Source organism: Suncus etruscus, chromosome 17 (assembly GCF_024139225.1).
Source record: "Suncus etruscus isolate mSunEtr1 chromosome 17, mSunEtr1.pri.cur, whole genome shotgun sequence".
Lineage (NCBI taxonomy): Eukaryota > Metazoa > Chordata > Mammalia > Eulipotyphla > Soricidae > Suncus > Suncus etruscus.
Genome location: NC_064864.1, coordinates 1,822,496 through 1,840,547, shown reverse-complemented (window position 1 = coordinate 1,840,547; position 18,052 = coordinate 1,822,496). Strand labels below are relative to the sequence as shown.

The 18,052-nt window shown below is 44.7% G+C and overlaps 1 protein-coding gene across 1 annotated transcript in view; it reads left to right on the top strand.

Annotated features, from left to right (window-relative positions):
- The first annotated feature begins 4,830 nt into the window (after window positions 1-4,830).
- Window positions 4,831-18,052, top strand: part of MYPN (myopalladin) — a 63,736-nt gene continuing 50,514 nt past the window's right edge. Inside the window, exon 1 of the mRNA XM_049764556.1 lies at window positions 4,831-5,672. Within this exon, the coding sequence (XP_049620513.1) occupies window positions 4,831-5,672 (842 nt within the window). The remainder of the gene's footprint in view (window positions 5,673-18,052) is intronic.

Below are 18,052 nucleotides of genomic sequence, written 5' to 3'. Positions count from 1 at the left end.
GGGGGATCGAACCCGGGTCCATCCTAGTGCTGGCAAGGCAGACACCTTACCTCTAGCGCCACTGCACTGGCCCCACTACTCTGGAATTTTAAAGAATAGGTCAACAACAAAGGGTTAGCAGGAAATTCTAAGGAACAAAATACTCAACATTTATCACCATCTATGTGACCCATCACCTCTGATATAGTCTGAATGTACAGTCAAAATACTCTTAAAAAATAATAAAGGGCAGTAGAAAGAAGAGTAAAGTGGTAAATTTAATGTAGGAAGTTCTATATTTGGGACTATGAGCTTTGGCAGCACAACGGAGAAATGCCCGATCCAAAGCAAAGAAGAAACTAGAGTAAAGTCGCACTAAGGACTGAAGACCATGTAGGATTTGGTCCAGAAAGGTAGTGAGAGGAATTAGGGACGGGAAGGCATTTGAGCAAGACACTGCAAAGCCCCAAAGGCAGAAGTCTGAGTTATTCCAGTAACATGACAATATGCTCAAATGACTACAGATCTTGAGTTTGATTTCTCTTCAAGATTTGCCCTTGAGGTTGGAGAGATGGCATGGAGGTAGGGCATTTGCCTTGCATACAGAAGGACGATGGTTTGAATCCCAGAATTCCATATGGTCCCCGGAGCCTGGCAGGAGTGATTTCTGGGCATAGAACCAGGAGTAGCCCCTGAGCACTGCCAGGTGTGACTAAAAACCAAAAAAAAAAAAAAAAAAAAAAGATTTAGCCTTGAATCAAGTCTTTGTGCCTTTGTTCCTCGGGCCATATTCAACTGTGGTAGGATTTCCGACTGTGTCTTTGGGTTGGGGATCACTCCCCTCAAGTGCTCAGTGGCCCAGGAAGACCCTTGGGTCTCCTGCAGGCAAGCATAAGCTCCAGCTCTTTGTGATATGACTTTTGTACCCCACATTCCTTTCTGATCATGGCATGTATCTCTGGCTATATAATAATAACAATAATATTAGTAGCTACTACTTTTTATTCACTGCCATTTATTGAATACTTACTGCCAAGCATATTTATCATCATTTTCATCTATAAAAAGGCTAATCCTATCATCCTGATTTTACAGATGAGTAAACTGAGGTTCATAGAAGTTCAATAACTTTCTCTAGTTTGTATAGAAAGAATATCTCCAAACTGAGATTTGAATCAAAGCTAGCTCATTCCAAAGTGCTAGTAATGAATTATATTTCTGAAATTATTGTTAGGATCATTTTATTATTGTTATGGTAATAATATTTTCATGGCCATATGCATCAAAATGGGCCCATGTTTACATCTGAATTGACTGTTCTTTAAAAGGAATAAATGAACTGTAGTGATTAATTATGATACAAACTTTTTTGTTTGTTTTTGGGCCACACCCGGTGATGCTCAGGGGTTGCTCCTGGCTCTACACTCAGAAATCAATCCTGGCTTGAGGGGCCATATGGGACATTGGGAATCGAATCCAGGTCTGTCCTGGGTCAGCGCGTGCAAGGCAAACACCATACTGCTATGCTACCATCCATGCCCTAAAATACGTACTTTAGAAATTTCATCAACATTAATGTCACCTTTGCCTATTATTATTATTATTATTATTATTATTATTATTATTATTATTATTTGGTTTTTGGGCAACACCCAGTGATGCTCAGGAGTTACTCCTGGCTCTGTGCTCAGAAATCAATCGCTCCTGGAACCTCAGACCATCCTAGGCTAGCGAGTGCAAGGCAAACACCTTACCACTTGCGCCACTGCTCCAGGTAACATGAGTTGATTGCGGTGGGTTTTGCACTATTAACCCTGGAGGTGGATATTCTCTACATTTTACCAAGGAAATCCATATTTCAGAGACATCAAAAATTTTCTCAAAGTCATGTAACTGCTAAGAGGTGAAAACAAACACTGAAATCAGATCTACTTGATTCCAAAGCTGAAGCTCATTCCACGTTGCTTTTTTTTCAAAAGACAACGGTCTTAAAATAGTTCGTTACAGGTTACACTAAAACACAATACACAGTCAGGCCCAACTGAGCCAAAGAATAGTTGACCGCTCTGATTTATAAGCACTCACTCACCCTGACAGTTTAATATATCCAGAAAAGCAAAGTAACCTTGGAAAACAGTTCACAGGTAAAAAGGACTTTCAAGTAGCATTTTGGACCTTATTTTATATATATTTACATGTTTTACAATGCTAAGACAGCGAGAAAAAGTTTCAATGGAAGTATTATGATTTCACATACTATTTTATAAATAGTTCAGGATTTTACAAAATATCCATATATTTCAGTGTCTTGAGTTTTTTTTATAATTTAAGGAACAATTTATATACTAGTTCCAGTGGTTTCAGGTTGTCAAAATACTATGATAATTATCTTTATAAATAAGTCTTGCATCTGTCCCACACCTATTTTCTTTTTTTGTTTTTGTTTTTGTTTTTGGGTCACACCCAGCAGCGCTCAGGGGTTACTTCTGGCTCCACACTCAGAAATCACTCCTGGCAGGCTCAGGGGACCAGATGGGATGCCAGGATTAGAACCACTGACCTTCTGCATGCAAGGCAAATGCCTTACCTTCATGCTATCTCTCTGACCCCTCACACCTATTTTCTTTTTCTTTTTTTTTTTTTACCCTCCCACCTATTTTCAATCAATCTTTTTTGTTTTGTTTTGTTTTGGGCCACACCAGGCAATGCTCAAGGCTTACCCCTGGCTCTGAGATCCAAAAATTGCTTCTGGTAAGCTCGTGGGACCATATGGTCAGCCATATGCAAAGTGAAAGTCCTACCTACTGTGCTATCTCTCTGGCCCCTCAGTTCATCTTTTTTAAAGGCACAATAAACTTCACCTTAGTGGCTCCAGTAGGGACCATCTCAGGTTCTAACGAGCATGTGGAAAATATTTGGCTATGGGTGATTCTGTTAGCCACCTCTTAAAGTGGTTGCCTACTTGGTTAATTAGATCATTTTTATAGCACTTCAAAAATAATGAGAACTGTCAGTTCTTAGGAATGTGACTGACATGTGAGACTGAAAGGATTAAAAAGGAGAAATGAACTGAAATAAGTTTGTTGTAGAATCTTAACGCCTGGAGAGGCTTAAGAGATTACTTTCCTCCCAAAGCTAAGACTTTCCTGCCAATCCTGCCAGCACAAGGCCCGACACAGGACCCAAGAATAGAAAAGAGACTGTATTTCCATGACAGTCTCTTGTGGATTGTAGGAACTTGAAGGAGGGGAGGGTGAAAGAGTGAAGGGTAAGAGGAAGGCGATCAATTAGCTACAACTTTTAAAAAGAGCAAAAGATATTTAAATCATGGTCTGTTGCTCACAACCTTGACATCCTTCAGTGAATGTGTGAATGGATAACCGGTATGATATTGATCATCTAAAGTGGTTTCATTACCAAGATCTCTAGTTCTGGGTCGGGTGGTTGAATTATAGTTATCGTACTATGTTTTCTTTTCTTTTTTTCTTTTTTTTTTTGGGGGGGGGGTCACACTGGCAGCACTCAGGGTTACTCCTGGCTCTACACTCAGAAATTGCCCTTGGCAGGCTCGGGCGACTATATGGGATGCCGGGATTCGAACCACTGTCCTTTTGCATGCAAGGCAAATGCCCTGCCTCCAGTACTATGCCTCCCCAGTACTATGTTCTTAAGAATTTTTTCTGTTTGTTTTTTGTTTTTGGGTCACATCCGACAGCACTCAGGGTTACTCCTGGCTCTAAGCTCAGAAATTGCTCTTGGCAATCTCGGAGGGCCATATGGAATGCTGGGATTCGAACCCCTGTCCTTCTGCATGCAAGGCAAAAACTCTACCTCCATGCTATCTTTCCAGCCCCGTTATTAAGAATTTTAAACTAAAAACTATCACGACAATGGTAGTTAGTGAGAGAAATAAAATGCCTGTCTTGAAGACAGGCAGGGGGTGGGGAAGAAGGAGATGGGGTGCATTGGTTGTGGGAAGGCTGCATTGGTGAAGGGGTAGACTGAAACCCAACTACAATCGTGTTTGTAATCATGGTGCCTAAATATATTTTAAAAAAATTTTAAAACTTACTTATTTTATTTGTTTTGGGTTGTTTTTTTTTTGGCCACACCTGTTTGATGCTCAGGAGTTACTCCTGGCTAAGTGCTCAAAAGTTGTCCCTGGCTTGGGGGGACCATGTGGGACTCCAGGGGATCGAACCGCTATCCTTCTTTGGCTAGCTGTTGCAAGGCAGACAACTTACCTCTAGTGCCACCTCACCGGCCCCAAAACTTATTATTTTAAAGATCTATATATAGGGCCAGTAGGGATAGCTCAGTAGGTAGGGCATGTGGCCGACCTAGGTTCAATCCCAGGCATCCCATATAGTTCCCTGGAACACAGCCAGCAGTGATTCCTGAGTACAGAGTCAGGATTAACCCCTCCACGTTGCCAGTGTAGCCCAAAAGAAAAAAGAAAAAACCAACCAACCAACAAAAAAGTGTGCTTCTATGGCTCTTACCATTGAAACTGCCCATAAAGCAATGAAGTCCTCAGCAGGCGTGCTTGTCAGCTTCGATGGGAGGGAAACAAATGGCCTTGATTCCCTTTAAAGGTCACGTTTTGCCCACCAGAGGCAAGCGATTGGAGTTGGCAGATGTCCCCCCATCCCCATCTTCCTCTGTAAGATGCCACCCCTTCCCCATCTTCCTCTGTAACCTTACCTGATGTGAGTGAGACCTGCCCATTTCTGCCAGATGCAGGCAGCTTGCTGTGCGCCTTGACATGTGCCCACCTGGAGCTAGGCGGGTTCTCCGAGTGGTCAGGCCCTGGTGCCAACCCCGTGTCCCTTCTTCTCTTCTCTTGCAGCCATGCAGGACGACAGCCTCGAGGCCTCGACGTCCATCTCCCAGCTGCTCCGAGAGAGCTACCTGGCCGAAACCCGGCATCGGGGGGACCCCGAGAGGAGCCGGGCAGAGCCGTCCGCCCACCCGTGCCACTTTGCCGGCAGGGCAGGGGCCGCGGAGGCCGGCGGAGGGGGCCAGGAGGACCTCCCCGACCTGTCGGCCTTCCTGAGCCAGGAGGAGCTGGACGAGAGCGTCACGCTGGCCAGGCTGGCCATCCACCACGACCCGGGGGACAGGGCCGAGGCGGCGGCGGCTCGCAAGCGCCAGCCCGAGCAGGGGCGGCCGGGGGCCAAGGCCGGCCTGGAGCCTCTGCTGCGCCGGGACGGCCCGGCCCAGCCCGGGCAGGGGCCGCCCAGCCCCGAGAGCCCGGCCAAGCGGGTCTTCCTGCACAAGGCGGCCGACTTCATCGAGGAGCTGTCCTCCCTCTTCAAGGCGCACGGCGCCCGACGGCTGCGGCCCCGCGCCTGCAAGGGCCCCAAGGGCAAGGCCGAGCCGGGCCTCCCGGACAGCAGGGAGCGGTCGCTGCCCGTGGCCATCCCCGCCGACGCCAGGGACAACCAGCTGAACCACGCGCGGGAGCGGCGGGAGGCCCGCAGGCGCGAGGCCCAGGGGGCCGGGGAGGCGGAGGCGGCCGCGGCCTCGGCGGACACCACCCCGGGGTCGTCGCCCTCGTCCTCCCCGCACTACGAGGAGCCCCTGGGGCAGCCCCCTCGCTTCACGCAGAAGCTGCGGAGCCGCGAGGTGCCCGAGGGCAGCAGGGTGCGGCTGGACTGCGTGGTGGTGGGGATCCCCCCGCCCCAAGTCAGGTAAAGGGGGTGCTGGAAAGAGGCCTGCCGGGTGGGACTTGGAAGCATGTGCCTGGAGGACCACACACCGCGGAGGCGACCTTCACAGAGGACACGTGGGTTCCACGTGGCACACGGTACACACCTGGAACACATCTGTACTCCGTACAGCCCCGCTTCTTGTAGTCTCTCGAATCTCACTTTTACGTTTATTATATGGAACCCTATGTTTCTTGCATGTATTCTATGCGTTACATAGTCATAGAAGCATTTGCTTACACGCCATAGACATGTGCATTACATATTTTTTTCTGATTTTTTTTATTTAAACACCTTGATTACATACATGATTGTGTTTGGGTTTCGGTCATGCAAAGAACACCCCCCATCACCAGTGCAACGTTCCCATCACCAATGTCCCAAATCTCCCTCCTCCCCACCCGACCCCCACCTGTACTCTAAACAGGCTCTCCATTTCCCTCATACATTCTCATTATTAAGACAGTTCAAAATGTAGTTATTTCTCTAACTAAACTCATCGCAGGCAAGCGACATGCTTCGTGTGTGTTGTGTTGAATTGCATGTTTCTTGTATGTAGTACATATTTATACATAAATATCTCATAGTATTTACATGCAACGCATATATGATCACAATGCTTTGTGTTGTGTGTATTACATACACATATGTGCAGTGTAACACATAACACCTGTGTTTTACATATATACTTACATGATTCCTATATGTCTTGTGTTGAATTACATATCTCTTATATGGATTAAATGGAAAACCAATTTAAAACATCATTTCTTAACCAAGGGCACAGGGTCTGTCTGGACCCCAGGAGCAGGCCAAAGGGGCCAAGCTACAGCCAGAAAAACGGTTTTAAACTCAGGTTTAAAGAAACACTGTGTAGTGAAAATATTCTACTGCCATTTACACATTAAAAACTTTCTACAGTCCACATTTTTAAAGACTGCTACTGAGTGAAGAGGAATGAGAGATAATCCAGGAAGTGAAATTCTTTTTTTTTGTCTAATGACACTTTCATTTATTTTTTTTTGTTTATTTTTTGTTTATTTTTTATCTTTATTTAAACACCGTGATTACAAACATGATTATAGTTGTATGATTACAGTCATGTAAAGAACACCCCCCTTCACCAGTGCAACATTCCCACCACCAAGGAAGTGAAATTCTATGCGTGTGACAAGCCCTGGTTTGATCATGGGCACCACATATGGTTTCCCAGATACCATGAGAAGTGAGTCCTGAGTACAGAGTTGGGAGTAAGCCCTGAGCACTACCAGGTGGAACCCGAACCCTACACACACACACACACACACACACACACACACACACACACACACACACACACACACACACACTTCTTAATTCTGGGAGAAATAAATTCAAATGCAGCCTATACTATTTATCTAATATAAACATACAATTTCAACACATAACCAATATAAAGTTACCAATATTCTGTTTGTAAAATATAGAATTAAACTGCGGGGATTTGAGAATCTAGTGTGGTTTATAGTCATAGTATATCTCAACTTAGAGGCTAAAATTTGCTAAGAACTCATTTACATTTAGATTCTATAAAATATAGTTGAAAAAGCAGCCTGGTACCCACGTTGTACCATGCATGAAAGTTTTTTTCCCCTGTGTTTGAGGTTTATTGGTGTTTTTGGGGGGGGCCACACCGGGCAGTCCTGAGGGGTTATTCCAGGCTCTGTGCTCCTGCCGAGCTTAGAGAACCTTCTAGGATGCTGGAGACCAAACCGGGGTTGGCTACTTGCAAGGCAAGCGCCTTCCCCACTGAATTATGACTTCGACTCTCCAAGCATACAATTTTTATAACTTAAATTGAGCAACTGGTCAAGTGATGTTTCAGCTGAAGGGTAAAAGATGACCAGGCAAAGAGGAGTGAGGTTGGGGAAAGTGACTGTGAGAGGAACCAGCAAACCTCAAGATCGGAGGCTCTGAGATGTGGTTGAGTTGAAGGGACTGAAGTGAATGACGTGAGCAGCCAGAGCGTGGGATGCTGGCTAGGAGCTGAGGGAGCAGGGCCAGGCTTGGAGAGCCCAGAGCCACCAGACCAGGAGTCTCTGTGTCATCTGGGCCCCCCACAGGTGTTCCGCTCGCTATTTCCACCATGGACCAGCTGAGTCAGGATCTCTAGGGGACAACTGTTGTTGTTGTTATTTACTCTATTGTGCTTTTATTGTTGAATTGGGGCTTCAAACTTTTGTGAATTGAGGCCAATTCATGGATCATTGTGCTGCAGGGGGAATTATCCTGTGCTGGGGGGTCAAACTGAGGCCTCCTGTATGTAACAAATGCACCAGCACTTGGCTCTATCTCCCCTGTTTGTTCTTGTGCTAAGGCACTTTTGAAATTTTTCTTTTGTTTGTTTTCTGGGCCACACCCTATGATGCTCGGGTATTCAGGGGTTCCTCCTGGCTATGCGCTCAGAAATTGCTCCTGGCTTGGGGGACCATATGGGACACCGGGATTCGAACTGATGACCTCCTGCATGAAAGGCAAACGCCTTACCTCCATGCTATCTCTCCGGCCTCCCTCTAGCCTTTCAATTTATTTTAACTTTATTTAATTACTGATTGATTGGTCTTTGGGCCACACCCCGCAGTGTGCTCAGGGGTCACTCCTGGCTCTGCTCTCAGGAATCACCCCTGGCAGGCTGGGGGACCAAATGGGATACCAGGGATGGAACTGGGCAGTCCTGGATCGGCCGCATGCAAGGAAAATGCCCTACTGCTGTGTCATCTCTCCGGCCCCCAGTAGCCTTTCACTTTAAGGATTTTGTGTGTTGAGGGTGAAGGAGATGGGACAGAAAGCTGAGAGAAGAGAACAGAGTTCTAAAGACAGATCTCATTCTTCGCATGCAAGAAGCCCCAAGTTCAATACTCGTTACCAAGTAGTCCTCTGAGTACTGCTGGGCCTAACCATGGTGTCACCTCAGCACTGGGAGTGTCCCTCAACTGTCTTTTTGAGGGTGGACTACACCCAGTGGGATCAGGGCTAGTGCCAGTTTTGTGCTCTGGGGTGGCCCCTGATAGTAGCCTGAGTATATGGTATAGGGGATTTGATCCAGGGCCAGCAAGATGCAATGCAAGTGCCTTACCCCTGTACTCTCTCTCTCCATCCCCCTCCAAAGATATATTTTTGAGGATAAATTCGGGCATAAGCCTCTTAGCTTCACAAACTTCTGGGACTACAAAGCACTCTCTCTGGAGCTCTCCAGAAGCTACCCTTACCAACCTAGCCCAACCAAACTTGTAGGTTTGGTTTAGTTTGGTTTTGGGGCCACACCCAGTAGTTGTTGAGGGCTATAATCCCAGCTTTAACCTCCCTCCCAACTCTCTGTCTCCCTACCAAGCTCCTTAGTAAGTGTCGACATTTGGGCTGGCAGGATGCTCGTCTTGAATACAGTTCATCCTGTTCAATCCCCAGCACCCCATATGGTACCCTGAGCCTCTCAGAAGTGATTCCTGAGTGCAAAGCCAGGAGAAAGTCCTAAGCACTGTTAGGTGTGGCCCCCAAAAGGAAACAACTAAAATAAAAGTGTCAGCTTCTTCATATATATTATCAAAGTGAGCAAAAGTCACCAGTTTCTGAGCTAATGTTTGTTGTTGTTGTTATTTTTGGTAAGACAAGAGGATTTTAGCATTTATGTACACGTATATTGATTTTTTATTTGTATCGTATTATTTTTAATCAAATTATTTTTATCTTACTATTACTAGTATGACTATATCCTCAAAAAGATTCTAAGATATTTTTCTGATATATTCTATGGATGAGTATGTCAGGCACAGAATTGTTGAGAAGTGTATATATATATATATATATATATATATATATATATATATAAAACTTTGGGTCATGGGGCCGGGAAGGTGGCGCTAGAGGTAAGGTGTCTGCCTTACAAGAGCTAGCCAAGGAACGGACCTCGGTTCGATCCCCCGGCGTCCCATATGGTCCCCCCAAGCCAGGGGCGATTTCTGAGCACATAGCCAGGAGTAACCCCTGAGCGTAAAACGGGTGTGGCCCAAAAAACCCAAAAAAAAAAAAAAAAAAAAAAACAAACAAAAAAAAACTTTGGGTCAGAGAGGTCGTTTAAGCAGAGTTTAAGCCACTTGTGTTACATGTGGCCAATTCTGGTTCAATTTATGGCACCACAATATGGTCCCCCAAACTTTCCCTGATCACACAACCAAGAGTAAGCCCTGATCACAATCAGGTATGACCCAAAACACTCAAAACCTAAAACAACTGCAATTTTATCATAATATGAAATTCTTTTTCTTTTCTTTTTTCTTTTTTGTTTTTTTGTTTGGTTTGGTTTTTTGATTTTTGGGGCCACACCCATTTGATGCTCAGGGGTTACTCCTGGCTAAGTGCTCAGAAATTGCCCCTGGCTTGGGGGGACCATATGGGACGCCGGGGGATTGAACCGCAGTCCTTCCTTGGCTAGCACTTGCAAGGCAGACACCTTACCTCTAGCGCCACCTCACCGGCCCCGAAATTATTTTTCAATGGAGATATTTCCCTGTACATTGGCATAAACTCTGTATGAGTTCTAATTTGTTCTACATTATTACCAATATGGCTAGTATTGGACTTTTTCATTTTGGCAACTTGGTGGGTATGAAATGCTATTATTTTGACCTTTATTTCTATAGTTATTAATAGGGTAAGAACTTTAAAAATATTTATCGACCACTTAGGGTCCTTTTACATAAGGGTCAATTTATACCTTTATTTTTCTATTCTTGTTGTTTTGTAAGACTTTTAAAAATATGATTATGGGTTGGGGAGATAGATCAAAGGGCTAATGCACACACTTTGCATGTGAGTCGGGGATTCATGCTCTGACATACAACATGGTCCTCTGTGACTCCACCCTGGATTTAGGTGTATCTACCTGAGAGCCGGCCATTTCTGGGAGGGGTCTTGGGAAGCGGATATTACCTTATCTTTACCTGCAAGACCCTGCCCATTCCTGGGAGTGGTCTTTGGAAGGAGACTGGGGCCGAGGGAAAAGGGCCCTTTTGGTCTTTTGCCAGGATGGAGGTTGGAGGTGACATGGATGAAAGAAGTAAGATGCAGGGCTAGCTAAAAATGGCTGAATGCTTAAATAGGTTTATAATAAAAGCCACACAAATGTTGGCCAGGGCAATAAAGATGTCGTCTCTCTGGAAGCCTGCCTGTGAGTGAGTTCAATACCCTCCACGACCACCTGAAGATGATGACCTGTCAGTTAATAAGGAATGGAGCCACGTGGCCGGGGTTAAGAACAAAGGCCTCTGTTGCATTAAATAATTAACGATGGTGGTGGATGGAGGTGGATGGAGAAGGATGGAGAGATTTTTCTCTGCCATCCCAGGCCACGTGGCTCCGCAAACCCCAACCAGCTAGCGGGTCTGGGGTCCAGGAAAGCGACTGGTATTGAACTCACTCACAGGCAGGCATCAGGAAGCATCAACTTTATTCATGCCCTATTCACCACATGTGTGTGGCCTATATCATAACCTTTCAAGCACAGACATTCTTAGCTAGCCCTGCATTTTAACTCCTTTCAGCCATCTTCCCTTTTACCTCCAAGCTGGCCAAAGACCAAAAGGGCAGAGACCCAAAAAGGGCCGAATCCCCTGGGTCAAAGGCTTTATCTACCTTTTCCAAGACCCCTCCCAGGAATGGGCGGGGTCTTGCAGGTAAGGTCAAGTTACCTAGGGAGAAAGGGTGGGGGATGAGGCTTCAGGCCTCCATCCACCATCCAAACCCATCATAAGGGCTGTTTCTCTACAGTCCTCAGAGCATTCTTTGGAGCCACCCCTGAGCACCGAGCCAGGAATAGCTCCTGAGCACTATCAAATGTAGTGTGCCCCCAAAATAATATATCTATATATATATTTATCTGATAACAATCATAACATATTACAAATTTATTATTAACATTTTCTTTATTTTATTGTTATAAATATATTTATTATGTATAATAAATAAGACATAAATATAATGAAAATACCCTTTCTTGGGGCTGGGAATATCACCCAGGAGGTTAGGGACCATGTTTTCCATATCAGTGTCCCCATTTCAACCCCTGACACTCTATGGTCTCTAAGGCATTGCTAGGATCAATCCCCAAGCCCTAAGCCAAGAGTAGCCCCCAAGTCCTGCTGATTGTGGCTCAAAAATAAAACAACAACAACAAAAAAGGAAATGAAATTATAATTTCCCAAGTTTACTCTTCTTCCTTCTTTCTCTATGATATCTCTTATAATTAGATCCTTCCCCGCCAAGAAATGACCAACATAGCAGGCTGTGACATCCCAGGCTGTGGTGCTCACAACTAAGTAGTTGTGGTGCTTACCTGCGTAGTGCCTGATATGGTAGTGCTCCCACTCAGGGGTGTCCTCCGGAGGACCAGGCAGTTGGAGAGCCACCCCTCTTGCTGTAGAGCTCATTCTTGGTCACTGAGGGGCTCAAACACTTGCTTGCCAGGGATCTCTTCCTGGCCATGGTACTTGAGCATCTTACAGTGATGCTCATCAGATCTTGCACCCCTTTAGTTGTGAGGTTCACACGCACTTGGGATGTGATGGAGAATCACTCGCAGCGCTAGGAATGATCAACTACAGAGCAATTAAAAAAAAAAACAAAAACAAAAACTACAGAGCAATTGGCCTCAAAGAGCAGAGTTTTGGGATTGCACCACTAGGGATTGAACTCAATACCTTTACGTGAGCAAAGTAAACATGCAAGCTATTAAGCTATATACTGTAGGACCAAATAATTAGATATTATTAGTTATGTCAAATTCACTGACTTTTTATTCATGAATTTTATATATGTTTTTATTTTATTATTTTATTTTATTTTATTTATTTTATTTTATTTTATTTTATTATTTTTGGTTTTCGGGTCACACCCGACAGTGCTCAGGGGTTATTCCTGGCTCCAGGCTCAGAAATTGCTCCTGGCAGGCACGGGGGACCATATGGGGCACCGGGATTCAAACCGATGACCTCCTGCATGAAAGGCAAACTCCTTACCTCCATGCTATCTCTCCAGCCCCTGTTTTTATATTTTATATGATTTTTATGTCCCAGATTATTTCTGGTTCAGTGCTCAGGAATGCCCCCTGGTGGTGCTCAGGGGACCATAAGGGTTCCGGAAGTTTGAACCAGGCCATGGCTGACATGGCCACAGACCTAGAAAGCAAGTCATTGAAGTTACACCCTACACCCTACCTGTCCTATCTGTCCTGCCCTGACTTTGGGTTTTTATAGTTTTTGTTTCACTCACCAATTCAACAATTTTTCCTAATCTCAAAAATCATAAAGAAAATCTTGTATAGTGTCTTCTAAAACGTTAATTTTGTCTTTCATGTTTATGTTTCTAAGTCAACTAGTTTGATTTTGTAGACAACATATGCAGAGAACTTGCTATACTTTTTTGCATTTTTTTGAATAGTCATCTTTTCCTCACTGACCTATATATAATTCCAGCTTCATCATAAATAAAAAATTTAGACTTGCTTTGCATATAGCTGGTCCCCAGAATCACCTGATGCCCTGAGTACACCTGGAATGACTCCCAGGCACAGAATTCTGTGCACCAGAGCATGACCAGGTGTGGCCAGAACAACTCTGCCACAGAAATTCATAAATAGGTGAACCCAGCTCTATGCTCTCCTTCTTTTCCTGTGACTTAATCATATAATCCAGTTGATTTTTCTTTTTTGTTGTTGTTTTGTTTTGTTTATGGGCCACACACAGTTGATGCTCAGGGTTGCTCTGGGTTCTGTTCTCAGGGGTCATATAGGAAGCTGGGGATCGAACTTGGGTCTGCCATGTGCAAGGGAAATGCCCTACCCGCTGAACTATTGCTCTAACCTCAATTTTTCTACTTATTTACTTCTTCATCGTAAAGGCTTTGACTCTTTGTAGCCTGCAATATAAAGTTAGAAAACATCAAATTGCATAATTACAAGTGTATCAAGATTTTTGGAAGTAAGCGCAATCAATATAGAACTTGACATCTGCCGGAGCTATAGCACAGCAATAGGGCCCTAGGTCGCAGTTGACCTAGGACAGATCGCGATTTGATCCCCCGGCATCCCATGTGATCCCCCAAGCCAAGAGTAATTTCTGAGTGCATAGCCAGGAGTAACCCCTGAGCGTCACCAGGTGTGGCCCAAAAACAAACAAACAAAAATATTGGGACTTTATGTTCAAAATCATGATGAATATCTCCCTCTGTTTATATTTTTTGGGGATTAAAAATGGTGATTTTTTTTTCTGATTATTACCATGACTTTGGTTATATTTATTCACAAATACATCATTTTATGTTATTTAGAAAAAATATATTTTGTGTTTGCTACATGTAAAAATGCTGTTGAGGGGCCGGGCGGTGGCGCTTGAGGTAAGGTGCCTGCCTTGCCTGCACTAGCCAAGGAAAGGACCGAGGTTCGATCCCTCGGCGTCCCATATGGTCCCCCAAGCCAGGAGCGACTTCTGAGCGCATAGCCAGGAGTAACCCCTGAGCGTCACTGGGTGTGGCCCAAAAACCAAAAAAAAAAAAAAAAATGCTGTTGAGGGGCAGGAAAGATAGTACAGTGGGAAGGTTGCCCTACTCATAGTTCCCTGGGTTCTATCCCTGGCACCATACTGTTGGGTGACCCCAAAATGCAATAATTTTTTTTCTTTTTGGGGGGATTGGGATTGGGATTGGGCTACACCTGACAATGCTCAGCGTCTACTCCTGGCTCTCTACTCAGAGATCACTCCTGGTGGGATTGGAGGGACCACTTGAGGTGCCAGGGATCAAATTCAGGTCAGCCTCAGATAAAGCAAGCAAGCACTCTACCTACTTTACTATTGTTCCAGCCATCCACACATGCGATCCTTTTTATCATGCTGTGTTATACAGTAAGGAAGATCAAACTTATTCAGCAAATTAAATATAAAAAATAACATATCACTCAAAATTATATGTAGTTTTGGGAAGGAAGCAAACAGGGTATGTCAGGACAGTGGCGGAACGAGATGCTGGAAGGGCTGGGCTCGTAAAAGAAAGGTTCTGACTAATCAATCTTCAGTGAGTGTTTTACCGGTGAGTCAGAGAGCCGCATCTAAATTGCTTTTAGAAATCATGACTGGGCTAAACCTTCGAGCCACAATATTTATCCAAGCTACATTTTAGATAAAACAAGAAGCCTAACAACAGCATGATGGGATGGTTCCCAAAAGTCAGGTTAAATTTGAAAAATTGTCTTCTTAGCTTCACTCCCAGGCTGGTGGCTGGTCAAATAAGCAGAACAAGCTAGTTGTTTTTATTAATTTATTTTATTTTACATTTTAATTTGTGTATTTTATAAAACTATATTTTTATTTTATTATATATTTGCATGTATCTTTATTTATATATTTTATTAAATTTTTATAAAATATTTCATATTCTTATATTTATTTTATTTTATTATATTAATATTTTTTTTCTTATTCTTTATAATTTGAACCACTTGAACCTGCCTTATTTCCCCCCAGATCATTGATTCACCTCTGTAGTACCAGAAACTACTTCTGACACCTACTAACATTCCTAAGGGGCGCAAAGAGAGGGTCTCTTAAAGCTAGGTAGCTAGGCCTGGCATTTTTATTTTATTTATTTATTTATTTTGTTTTTTGGGGGGGCCACACCCAGCAGTGCTCAGGGGTTATTCCTGGCTGTCTGCTAAGAAATAGCTCCTGGCAAACACGGGGGACCATATGGGACACCGGGATTCGAACCAACCACCTTTGGTCCTGGATCGGCTGCTTGCAATGCAAACGGCGCTGTGCTATCTCTCCGGGCCCTAGGCCTGGCATTTTTATAAAAGCATTTACTAACATGAAGAAATGTTTGAAGTCATGTTTCCCTTGTACCATTGAAATGTTTTAGGGTAGCTGGATGAAACATTCAAGTTCTGGGCTAGAGGAGATAGATGGTACAGCGAGCAGAGAGAGGACTTTTGCCCTGGATGTGCAATGAATCTGGATCCATCCTTGGCATCCCAGATGGTCCCCTGAGCTCACCAGGAGTGATTCCCGGGTGCATAGCCAGAAGTAAGCCCTGAGCACTATCGGGTGTGGCCCCCAAATCAATCAATCAATCAATCAATCAATGAATCAATAATTCAGTGCTGGGAGAACTGAATCTGGTGGTTCTCTCTACCACTGAGACACCGCCATGGCCTTAACCAGAAAGATTTTTTTTTTTTTTTGGTTTTTGGGCCACACCCAGCGTTGCTCAGGGGTTACTCCTGGCTGTCTGCTCAGAAATAGCTCCTGGCAGGCACGGGGGACCCTATGGGACACCGGGATTCGAACCAACCACCTTAGGTCCTGGATCGGCTGCTTGCAAGGCAAATGCCGCTGTGCTATCTCTCCGGGCCCAACCAGAAAGATTTAATGCTGCTTTTCAAGACCTGACCCAGGCATTTTTGACTGGGGGCACCCCAACTTTGGTCAATAGGTCTATACCCTGAGGCTTGAGGCCTCTAGGTCTATACCCTGCAGTGTTTCAGAGGCTGTGTGATGCTGAGGATTGAACTTGAGGCTCTGTGTCTCTAGACACGCACTTCAGCCCTTTGGGTTATTGGTGAGTGCTTTTTGAGTGAATCATTCGTGTTCAAGTCAGCGTGACAGTTACTGGTTGTTCTCTGGGGCCGGTTCAAACCGTCCTTGCCTTTCAACTGAGGATAAAAACATTGACAGATTGTTTGGACATTTGAATCATTTCACTTCTCCCAATGACTTTTTTGTTTTTGTTTGGTTTGTTTGGTTTTGGGCTACACCTGGTGATGCTCAGGGGTTTCTTCCGACTATATGCTCAGAAATTGCTCCTGGCTTGGGGGACCATATGGGAAACTGGGGGATCAAACCTCAATCCGTCAATGGGTCAACCGCATGCAAGGCAAATGCCCTACCTCTGTGCTATTTCTCTGACCCCTGTTTGGAAATAATTTTGCTCGTTTTATCAAATGGCTTAGTAGATGACAACTGAATTCTTATATTGGTTTTTGTATTGCAGGTTTGTTTTGGGGTTTTGTTTTGGGGCCACACCCAGTGGCCTTTAGAGCTTCCTCCTGGCTCAGCTCAGTGATCACTCGTGGTGGTGCTGGGGAACCTTATGGGATGCCAGGAATCAAACCCACGTCAGCTGCATGCAATGTTGGCTACTTCACCAGTTGTACTCTCTCTCCGGCCATCGTTGTTGCTTCTTAATTCAGCTATCGAGTTGTCTGGCTTGAAATAAATGTGAAGTACCCGACTTAGACAAATAGATTTGAAACAGGAGGAATAGTTTAATAGCATTTTCAGGTAAAGGGGTTTTCTTCTTTGATACTACACCAAAATTCATCTAGCAGTAGTTTCTTTTTTTTTTTTTTTTTTTTTTTTTTTTGGTTTTTGGGCCACACCCTGTGACGCTCAGGGGTTACTCCTGGCTATGCGCTCAGAAGTTGCTCCTGGCTTCTTGGGGGACCATATGGGACGCCGGGGGATCGAACCGTGGTCCGTCCTAGGCTAGCGCAGGCACCTTACCTCCAGCGCCATCGCCCGGCCCAGCAGCAGTAGTTTCTTAAAGGTTAATTGCGATCTGCTCAATAAAACCCATTAGCCTGTCTTTCACTTTAAAAGAATAACACACTGCATTGGTCTTTTAAAAATTAATTAAAGCAGGGGCCAGCGAGGTGGCGCTAGAGGTAAGGTGTCTGCCTTGCAAGCGCTAGCCAAGGAAGGACCGCGGTTCGATCCCCCGGCATCCCATATGGTCCCCTCAAGCCAGGGGCGATTTCTGAGTGCTTAGCCAGGAGTATCAGACAGGTGTGGCCCAAAAAACAAAAAACAAAAAACAAAACAAAAATTAATTAAAGCAGGAGCCAGAGAGATAGCGGTAAGGCATTTGCCTTGCATGTAGAAGGACTGTGGTTCGAATCCCGGCATCCCATATGTTCCCCCGAGCCTGCCAGGGGCGATTTCTGAGTATAGAGCCAGGAATGGCCCCTGAGCACTGCCAGATGTGACCCCCCCAAAAAAATTAATTAAAGCAGGGACTGAAGTGATAGCACAGCAGTAGTGTTTGCCTTGAACACAGCGATCCAGGACAGGCCTGGGTTTGATCCAGGCCTGTGTTCGATCCCCCTGGCATCTCATATGGTTCCTCAAGCCTTCCAGGAGTGACTTCTGGGTACAGAGCCAGGAGTAACCCCTGAGCGCCACCAGGTGAAGCCCAAAAACCAAAAGAAAAATTGTTTTTTTTTAAATTAAAGCAGAGATCCCAAACACTGACATAGTTTATTACATAATATCAAAATAGCA